We start from the raw sequence: 10,655 nt of genomic DNA, 5'->3' as shown, positions 1-10,655 counted from the left end.
GGACACAATACAATGACCCTCTGATAGAAAACCAATCAGATTTGATTCTGTTCAGAAACGCAGCTACAGAAACACTGCTGTGTGTTTCAGTGGGCAGAGCTGTGGTCAGTCTGGGTGTGTGTGTTTGTGTGAATGTGCTGGTCAGTAAGTGTTGCTGTGAGTGTTTTTCAGTAAATCACTCCATTCAGTGTGTTTTTCCTGTATAAATTAAAGACGCTTCAGCTCTCAGAGCCCCAGCGTGATCAGCCACATCTCCCTGACCGTAGATCCGGCTGTGATGGTCATTATGAGCGATATTTGATGTCGGTGAAAAGCTCGTCTTGTTTTTGGCGCTAAAACACTGTTGTTCCGCCAATAAAAAGCAAGACTGATGTTTTTTCCCCGTTTCTGGTGGCAGAAAGTCAATTTTTTTGATTGTTTGACCTTTTAAAATCTTGAATAAATGTCAAAACAAAGTTTTTAAATAATCACTAATAATATTGAAACAGTTCCACTTTCTGAAAGTCGTTATTCTGGTGTGTTGAGTTTCCACACTGAGTTTAAAGCTGTACAGCTCAGATTAAACCCTGACGTTTGGAGCTCGTCAGACCTGCATGGAACATAATTTTACTCTGTTTATTTCGGTTTTTCAGTGAATCCTTCAGTAAATTTTCCACCTTAAATCCAGCTGTGAGTTTATTAGAGGAGCCTGTTAGCCTGTTAGCCTGTTAGCTTTAGAAAGAACAGCTTTCTGTATTTCTGAAAAGCTGAAATGAATCAGTTGATTCTTTTTAGGATTGTTGACTCTTTTTAAAGTGTTTATGATGCAGTTTAACTCTTTATTTCCTGATATGTATGTGTATGAATAATGTTCAGAAAAGAGGATAATAATGATTACAGTAATATTCTGCTGTCAGTGTTTAGTGTTTAAATATAAATGTACTGCATTTAAACTGTAGTTCAGTCATTACTGTAAACAAACATTACAGTATGAGTGCTGTAAATATTAATGACAGTAAATACCTGAAAGCTCTGCTGCCAGTGAGTTACTGTACATTTAAAGAGGGATTTGTTTTACAGTGTTTGATTAAATTCATGATGTATTTTTATTTCTGTGTAAATTATATGTGTGTATTTCTTCTTCAGCTCCTGTAACTCTGGACCCCAACACTGCTCACCCTAATCTCATCCTGTCTGATGATCTGACCAGTCTGAGAGTCACTAAAGAGAAACAGCAGCTTCCTGATAATCCAGAGAGATTTGATAAAGCTGTATATGTTCTGGGCTCTGAGGGCTTCAACTCAGGAACTCACTGCTGGGATGTTGAAGTTGGAGACAGTGAAGACTGGGTACTGGGTGTGATGACAGAGTCGGCTCAGAAGAAGGGGTGGATATTCTACAGGAGAGGAGTTTGGCGTGTGTGGTATAATGGTGTTAAATATGGAGCCGGTTCTTCACCACAGCCACTCACTCTCCTCTCAGTAGGTCAGACAGTGCAGAGGGTCCGAGTGCAGCTGGACTGGGACAGAGGAAAACTCTCATTCTCTGATCCTCTCACTAAAACACACTTACACACTTTTACACACACATTCACTGAGAGAGTGTTTCCACTGTTCTGTACTGGTGAAATCAGTCCTGTGAAAATCTCAGCAGTGCAGTTTAGTGTATCAGTGAATCAGCTCAGTTAGAGCTCATTCAGTCTTTGTGTGGATCAGCACTGAAACACTGATTAATACTGAAATGATCTGCAGTTATAAGAGCTGTTCAGTCACTGCAGCTCAGATCATCTGAGAATCTTACTGAGCTGCTTAAACACATTTGTAGAAGGTTTATCTGCATTTTTAAACAATAATGGAAACCACAAAGTAGCTCAGTCTGACATATCACTGCATACGGTACATTATTAATGCTTAGAATGTATAAAAATGGAACATAATAAAACGTAATAATGTAACATTTGAAAATATTTATGGATTATTGTACCAAATTAATCCAACGTCAGAGCTGAAAACACAGTTAACTGACTTGGGCCTTAGACTAAAGTCCTTTTGCTCTGAGTGACCCTGTAGCTTAATTATGCTTATTTTATTCAAATAAATGATTTAATATTCCACTTTGTCACTACCAAAATAATCAGAACACTGCAGAAACTTTACCAAATGTTTCAGTGACATTTTAAGCTGAACTCAAAAACTCAGCAGTTCATGACCAGCAAACACAGCTTTGAACAGCTGTGCACACAGAAAATCATCATATTTTACATTAAAACACTAAAAAGTTTACTAAACTGAAAATCTGTGTTTCATTAGTGACGATTCTTAATGTTCCTCACTGATTTTCAGACTTTGGGACACATTTACTCCAAAACAATGGGATCTAACTGCTCACCATGTGGCCATGAGGGACAGGGATGCAGCCTTACTTCCTGCTTCAAAATACAGGGGTGTGGCTAGGCTCCACCTACAAATTAAAGCTCTCCGTGTTTCTGTGGGACCACATTTTTTAAATATTTTTTTTTAATTAAAATTAAACTCATAATAAATGTGAATCTTCATTCTTTCTAAAAGTTTGCTTTAAAAGAAAGACTTTTAAAAACATTGAAAAAATAGTAGTATTATTAATTATTAAATTAATATTAAATATTATTAGTAATTATTAAATATTATTTTAATAATCTTATTATAAATAGTCATGTGTGGTTTGGGAGGCACTTCTGTGCTTCACATACTACACTAATGAGTGCACTTCCAGTGGTGGGGCACAATTTTTACACTGTTATTAGTGCTGTAGTTTGTGGTTTGGAACGCAGCCCGAGTGTCTGAAGTATCAGCTAAAAGCAGCAGGTAAAAACAGTTTGGACATCAGAACTTTACTCTGTGTTTGGTTTTATAAAGATCCTCTGACAAGGCAGATTAATATTATATAACCAGTTCTATTTTATTGCTAAATTCCATATTCATAAATGTAAATATGCAGAACAAAAGGCTGTTCTAAACTTATTTTCTTACGAAGCCAAACAATTCTTGAGCACAATTGCTGGTTCTAGCATTAAAAACACTGTCAGAACACTGGAATTAGGTCCTTTGATATTCCTGTATAATGTGTCTGTCTGGTGATGATCTGAGCTGTTTGTGTTTTTCTGTTTTGTTTTCTTTTATTGTTGGTGTCTCTGATTGACGCTGTCATCATATTTGTATGTTCATATTCTAATTGAATAATAAAGATCAGTGGGTGTTTGAGTGGATCAGGCTGCTGCTTTAAAGCTGTTTAATGGACTCATCCAAACTCTGCTGCCCTCCAGTGACCATTTTCAGATTAAACAGGTTTCACTCAGCAGCATATTAAACATTCAGAACTCGTCCAAAAGGGGGCGCTATTAGTTTTGAGAGATAAAGGGTCTGACTGACCGTCTCACTTTGTTTAACTGGGATGTCCAGAGGGGCCAAGCTTCACGCTATGGTGGCACTGCCCCCCCGCTACCCCTTTGGCTCCACCGCTGAGTAACAACCCTTTCATCTGACAGTAAATGTGGACGGTTTCCTTCCTCCAGTGACGAAATCCCATCACTGGAGATGCAGGTGTGAACGGCTACACGGCTCACTGTCCACTTACGGTCAGATCACTCGAGATGGGCGTTCATACCGAGTGTGAACAGAGACTAATAGTGTTGCTGACAAAGCAAAGAATGAAATTAAGACATTAATGTCAATATAAGATCAACGGCCACTTTATTAGAAACCCATTAGTACCCCTACTAGTAGAGTAAAAGGGCAATTCCACTGATTTTTCAAAATAGACATTTTATTTACTATCCAGAACCACCAGTGAACCTACACGAGTCTTCTGAGTTTATATGAATGTTGATGATAGAAAATAGTGGAAAATCTGAAATAATAAGTTTTCTTTGGGGACTATTTTGCCTCACAGTGTTTACAACCGGCCAATAAACTCACAGAATAAGACGTGACGTAAACATAACAGATAACTCAAACTTCATAAGGTGGGCCTTTTTTCAAAAAAATATCGCGACACGTCTGAAAATATAAACATACATCATCTAGAAGACGAAAAATATTTAAATTCTTAATTTTGTCAAGAATGTAATTGGTTTTGCTGCGTCTCTCAGCTACACTGCTCGCTTATTTCCAGTACCGCGGTCTGTTTCACACATACGCAGACTGAGAAATCTGAAAGAAATCAGAGTAAGAGTATCGCCTTCACAATCTTCACATCTGAGTTATTAAACAGACCATCAGAGACAGAAAGCTGCAGTTTTACACTCAGCACTCCTGTTAGAGTCGGAGTGAAGATTTCAGCAGCGCTTTCACACACAAACTAAACAAACAACAAACAAACAAACAAACAACAAACAAACAAACAACAAAAATAGGACACACAGCAAACGAGAAAGAGGCTTCAGAACGATCCGCTTTGGTCATCCCTCCGACACGCCTGACCGGGAGGGATTCACAGCTGAGGAACCACAGAAACGCAGGCAGAACATGAAAGAACCTCTGAAGTGCCCGGAGAGCAGAATCACAGCTGTCCACAGTCTACCACTGTGATGGTTCTGCTGGGTTTGCCGCTTTTAGATCCGAGCTCTCCCATCCGCTTCACCACGTCCGCGCCGTCTCTGACGAAGCCGAACGCAACGTGCTTGAAGTCCAGGTGCTCGGCCTTTTTGAGGGTGATGAAGAACTGGGAGTTGTTAGTGTCTCTGCCGCGGTTGGCCATGGACAGCAGGCCCGGCCCGGTGTGCCTCACGTCGAAGTTCTCGTCCTCAAACTTGCCCCCGTAGATGGACTTTCCGCCGGTGCCGTCCTGGTTGGTGATGTCGCCTCCCTGGCACACAAACACAGAGTTCAACACTCGTATTGTCCTTCATTCATTCACAGCTACAGGAGAGACGATTCACACCTCGTCGTTTGGGTGATTTAATGAAATGTTCTGAACATTTTAAACACACTGAAAGCAGATTTAACTCAATATTATAGATTAATAATCTGCAGTTTACACTGTAATAGAGTCTAAAGATCTTTTTATATTAGATCTTTTTTAAGACTTTTATATCAGAATCACAATTTGAACAAATGTGATTTTCAAATCACAAGAGCTGCAATTTTATTATATAATACATCATCAAAATTGTTGTCTTAACAAGTTTTAAATGTAAAAAAATTAACCTAATAACACAGAGTTTGTGAACTGTCCGTCGATGAACTAGATCAGGGGTCACAACCCAAATATTAAGAAGAGCTTTTAACAAAAATGAAACCACCTTGGGAGCCACAACATTTAATGGCCGTTTTACCATTGTGGCTGTAAATATGTCTCAGTGTGTGCCGATGTACTAGTATAGACTAAAAAATATAATATAAACAGAAACACAGACTTGCTTTGCTCTGCTTTAAGCTTTAGTTCAGCTATAGCAGATTTTCTTGCATCTCCAGCAGGAAACTTTTCCAAAAGTAGAGCAGTTTCTGTAAAATGTCTCTCAACATTCGACTTTTTATGAGGCTGAAGTCGCTTCTCATTCGCCAGCTTCTTTCTTCTTTCCAACTTCTTCTTTAGTGTTTGTCAGTTTCTCGTTGCAGATTAAACGTATCAGGAAACCAGCTGGAGTGATTATAAATGTAAATAAGTCCATTCATCTCTAAATTATCGATTTTCGTCTTAAATCTCTCTCTTTGCCGTCTTGTTAGCTACTAGCTAGGTGAGACTGTTGTCTGTGTTGCTATGGTGACCAGCAGTCTGCGCTGATCTTCAGGGTTAAAGGGTGAATCAGCAGTTCTACATTAACTCCAGAGTTTAAGACCATTTATAGTTAAACTGTGTTGAACGATCAGCAGAGCTTTATTTTACTGTAAAGGAGGATTATTTTGCTTTTACTAATCTGATTCAGCTGTGGAGCAACAGGGCAGTAAAAGAGCCACATGTGGAGCTGCTTGTTGCTGATGCCTGAGTTAGACCAATCAGACACAACAGAACACCTCTGTTCTGTACATGTGACATCACAACCATCACATCTAACTGGTAGTCTGACACACTCAGTGTTTAAACTTCATGCCAGAAAAAGTGGATATCCTGCTTTTCATGGGCAAAAAAACAAGGGAAATGAATTTATAGAAAATTACTGCGTTTAAATCACAATATTTGTCAGAAACATCACAATTAGATGTTTTCCTTAAATCGTTCAGCCCTAATCGTATTGTTGAAAATTCAATAAAGCTCTATAAAAACTCTTCATGTGTGAATCTCTGAGTTTGAACAGTCTGAGCTCCCACAAGAATCTGAAGGCTCTGGTTCTCTGTAGGCCTTTTTTATTGTAGGAGGTATACAATGACATAGCATACAGCAGCCGACAGCCAGGGTGTAATAACACACTAAATAAATCATCATCAGTACATAATTACAAAGTCCTTATAGCTTTCTTGTGTTTTATATTTTTAAAATAGTGCCATATTTATTAATCTTAGGGAGGAAATGTGTAAAGTTCAGCTTATATTCAGACCATCTCTTATTATGTAAATGATATTTAGCCATAATAATTAAGTATTGTACAAGAAATTACTTTAACATCTAATGTGTCTTTAGAAAAATAAATAATAAGATCTGAAACATCCGGTGTGATCCAGTGTCCAGCCTTTCTTCTTACATAATGTTCCACATCATTCCAGAACACTTCAGTATAGGTACACTGGCAAAACTGATAGATACTTTTCCAAACCACAAAAAGTACCGAAATATTCATTAATAATTCTAAATCTCTCTAAAAAAACTTTAACAGGGTACACTTTGTGTAAATTTTAAAAGTCTTCTTTTATTTTATTATTCATACAGAATTTATCACAAATTCTCCTCGCTTTATTCCAGTTTATGTTCCCAAATACAGAAAACCAGTATGTTTATAAATCTTTGATGAGGTATTAGTTTCCTAGTGTGGTTCTCTATGTGTTCTATGTGTTCTATGTGGTTCTCAGCAGGCCCGTCTGCAGCCTCCTCCACTGACACTGCGCACCACGCAGCTTTCAGTCTATTGGCTCCGAGTCCGGAGGCGGGACGTTCGTTCTCAAACCCTATCGGCTGCGTCGTTCGCAGGACGCATCATTTGAATTGCGTCATGCAGCTCGAGTTCTCGCGATAAGGCCCGAGAGGCTGCGCGGTTCGGTGGCAGCGCGTTCGCGGCTGATGTTTAAACCCAAAGCGAGAATTCTGCGGATTTAGGTCCTGGATTTGAGATCGGCGGCGGTCCGGACTCTCAGGCAGCCATGAGGCGCAGTAAAGCCGACGTCGAGCGCTACATTTCCTCGGTGCAGAGCCTCTCTCCCGCCCAGGCTGAGGTAGGGCCGCCGGCCCGCGGTGCGTGGCTGGGCGCGTTAGCAGGGCTGGGTTAGCAGCACAGCTAACTAGATACACGAGATACTGTCCAAAAGTTTGTGGACACCTGTCCAAATATTTATTTCACTTATTATGGCTATTTTATCTATTTGACAGGAACAGCGTTCATTAATCAACAGATTAAGTGCTGTGTATGAACCAGATTTAGCCTCATAAGCTAATTTCCAGCTGCTTTCCCTCGCCAGTCTTAGCCCTCTACTGCATGATTTATTATTTAAGCATGACAAAAAGGTTTTAATGTGTTTTTGTTATTTGATATTGCTTAAACAGTGGAAATTTTTGGGGAAAAAAATATTTATTTCTAGAAATTTAGTGGGCCATTTGGCAGCAATGCACAATCGTACCATAGCACCATAAAATCTAAAAAAAATGCACCATAAAATTAAATTTTCTCTAAAAACGTTTTATCCTCTTATTGAAAACAAGAACAAATCAAATCCAACTTATACTTAGTGAAACGTATGACCCAATATTTGCGAATATTGGAAATTTAATACAATTTCAATTGGTATTTGGAATGTGTGGTAATAACAACAGCATAATAAAAATTCCGGTTCATGTGAGGTCATGAAGTGGCGTTATTTGTCCTTTCAAAGTAAAAGACACTTTTCCTACAATTAAATAGGAAAACACAGATTTTATTATTGCTTTTTAGTAAAATTAAGATGTAGTAATTGTTGCCATGTGGCAACACTGCAGTAGAGGGTTAAAATGGCAACATAGAATTATAATAAAATAAACACAAATAACATACAGACTTACAACCCAGGAGCAGCGTTATCTCTTCTTTACTCTTCTGAGAAGACTTTATGTGGAACATTGCTGTGATTTGATTGCACTCAGCCACGGAAGAATTAGTGAGGTCAGCTGCTGATGTTGGATGATCAGTTCTGGGTCGCAAACGACTCCTCAGGTTATCCCAGAGGTCCTGGCAGAGAGTGGAGCTCACCTGACGTTAGGAGGATCCACTCAGTACAAGAACAATTTCTGGATAATCACTAATGAAATTAAATTAAAGTGGCATAAGGTCATACATAAAATCTACCCAACAAACATTTTAAATGTAATATTGAACCCGGCTGCTGTAACATCTACCTGGAGACAGCTCCACTGACTTTGGCACTGTCAATATGTGGGGGATAAATCTGGCAAAGCCTCAAAACCACCTTTATATATTATTATCTGGAGTAATCCTAGAGCTAAATCTATGCATGTATATATGGTAAATCTTACACTTTTAATGGCGAAGATTTATGTTCACTAGTTTAAATTCTCAGGCAAAAGGCCTTTTAAGTTGCCTTTGAGAAGAACATTATATTGAAATAATCCGGCTCTCTTTAAAACACAAAGCTATAAAAACTATATACTAGCATGTGTTTGTGTATAGCCCCGTAGCAAATGTGTTTATATAGGTTATGTGCGCCCTGTTTGTATGTGTAGTTTATAAGTGTCTAGTCTGGTGTTTGCTCGGTGTTTTGCTGTGAGTGAAGTGTGTCTGGTCACTTCTGGACAGTTAGCCGGTGTCGTTAGCCGGGGTAGTTAGCCTGTCACAGTGAGGTCGTTAGCCCGAGTCGGCCTGCGTGTCAGAACAGCCAGTTCGGTCGGTATTAATGTCACCACAGTGACAAAAAGACGCTGGAAATGGACAGGACTTTGTTTTGGCTGTGAATGTGGGTGTGCTGGTCTCGCCGCCGGGTCGGTTCGGTTCAGTTCTGGTTCCCTTCAGCTCGTTAGCTTAGCTGCGCTGTGGTGTCGCGTTAGCTAACCGTGCTAACGCCGCTAGCAGCAGCACTTCCTTCTGGAAAACGCGGCAAACCGGCGCCGAACTGATGAGGCAGAGCGCAGTGAGGTCGGGGTAAATGTTCAGATCAGACCCGTGTTTGGACTTTACCTCCCCGAATCTGAGGACAAACAGATCGGACTCGCTTTCTCGCTCTCTGAGTTCGGATCACTGAGCTAACTAGCGTTAGCCGGCTAGCTAACTGACTTGCTAACCAGTCCCGGTGACGGAGCTGCAGTTAAAGCAGCAGCGACCGCCGATCAGCCTCAATATAGAGACTCAAAAGGGAATTAATGACATTACAGTACCGAAATAAATCAGTAAATAGAGTTAAAATATACAGCACTCGCTTCAGTTTTGATTAATTTCAGAAAATACTAAACGACTTGTAAACTGTGTGTGTGTGTGTGTGTGTATGTGTATGTGTATATATGTGTGTGTGTATATATGTGTGTGTGTATATATGTGTGTGTGTATATATGTGTGTGTGTGTGTGTATATATATGTGTGTGTGTGTGTGTGTGTGTGTGTGTGTGTATGACGGTGAGCTGCAGTGACAGTTAAAAGTGTAATAATGACCCAAACTCCATTCAGCCTGAATATAAAGATAGAAAATGCTTTTGTACTGAACTTAATCGATAAAGATATTTAGCACTCGTTTCAGTCTGGTTTTAGTTTTTTACTTTATCGATTTATTTCAGAAAATCCCAACATGTAATGAACTGACTGCAAGCCTAATCTAATACAGCTGATTCCACTCTTCAGGCTTTAAATGCTGGCGTTAAGTTTTAAAGCCCAGACACCCAAATTTACATATTCGAGTTAAATACTTTAAATGTTTATCAGAAGGATGTAAACCTTTGAGCTTGCTGGAAGTTATAACATTAAACGTTTTCAGAGGAGAAACGCCTGTAAGTGAGTATGTAGTGTTATTTTGAAGATTAATGGTGTAATTAGAGGTAAATTACTTGGTTATGTACAGATAATGTAAGAGGAATGGTGGTCTGTTGGGTGACGTAGTTGAATTGACTAGTGTTGTTCTCCAAGTGTGCTGAGCTGTCCGAGGAGACGCGTTCGCAGCAGTTTGAAAAGATGGAGTGTCCGGCTTCACGTGTCTCTGAGGATGCATGTGTGAGCCTTCACCCTCCCTGGGATTGGACGTTGTGCCAGGCTGACCTCCAGGCACTGACCACAGCGGCAGGAAGGCGGTGCCCAAACCTAATATGCTGACGTCAGCATACGAGAGAGACCGGGAGAACGATGACAGCCATGAGAGGTGAGAGGATGGCGCTATAGTCCCGAGCCCAGCCTCCTAGGCGCCTCCTCTGGTGAGGCCACTGCTGCACCTGATGTTTGATCCCGGTGGTGGTGAGGCGGAGCTCGGGACTCGGATGCCACCCTCTCGCCTTTGGCTGTTGTCGTTCCCCTGGTCTCTCTTGCAGCCAACATCCTCGTCCTGCTTGTCACTTGAAGTTCTTGTTGGCATGAAAGGTTCCTC

The 10,655-nt window shown here is 40.1% G+C and overlaps 2 protein-coding genes across 6 annotated transcripts in view; one reads left to right on the top strand and one right to left on the bottom strand.

The window, feature by feature from the left end:
* Positions 1–3,939: 3,939 nt before the first annotated feature.
* Positions 3,940–9,572, bottom strand: LOC118801617 (E3 SUMO-protein ligase RanBP2-like). 3 transcript variants are annotated; one of them, XM_036561980.1, is made up of 3 exons: positions 8,473–9,572; positions 8,132–8,375; positions 3,940–4,821 (listed from the first exon to the last, which is right to left on the bottom strand). In XM_036561980.1, exons 2-3 carry the CDS (start codon positions 8,195–8,197, stop codon positions 4,516–4,518), a joined length of 372 nt encoding a protein of 123 aa, XP_036417873.1. In that variant the 5' UTR covers positions 8,198–8,375; positions 8,473–9,572; the 3' UTR covers positions 3,940–4,515. The 3 variants fall into 3 exon arrangements, 2 of the variants coding, with proteins under 2 accessions (XP_036417873.1, XP_036417872.1); XM_036561979.1 differs by having other exon boundaries at positions 8,132–9,572; XR_005006553.1 differs by having other exon boundaries at positions 4,698–4,821; positions 8,140–9,572.
* ranbp2 (RAN binding protein 2) overlaps positions 7,097–10,655 on the top strand; it is a 35,281-nt gene continuing 31,722 nt past the window's right edge. For 2 of the 3 annotated variants that reach the window (XM_036561974.1, XM_036561973.1), the window contains exon 1: positions 7,097–7,319. In XM_036561974.1, coding sequence (XP_036417867.1) covers positions 7,248–7,319 — 72 coding nt within the window. In that variant the 5' untranslated portion in view covers positions 7,097–7,247. Of the gene's footprint in view, positions 7,320–8,938; positions 8,978–10,655 lie in introns of those variants that run through there. The other variant, XM_036561975.1, reaches the window with a different exon arrangement.

Source organism: Colossoma macropomum, unplaced genomic scaffold, assembly GCF_904425465.1.
Source record: "Colossoma macropomum unplaced genomic scaffold, Colossoma_macropomum, whole genome shotgun sequence".
In the NCBI taxonomy this organism is placed as follows: domain Eukaryota; kingdom Metazoa; phylum Chordata; class Actinopteri; order Characiformes; family Serrasalmidae; genus Colossoma; species Colossoma macropomum.
The sequence above is the reverse complement of the archived record's forward strand: the minus strand, read 5'-3'. Positions and strand labels throughout refer to the sequence as shown.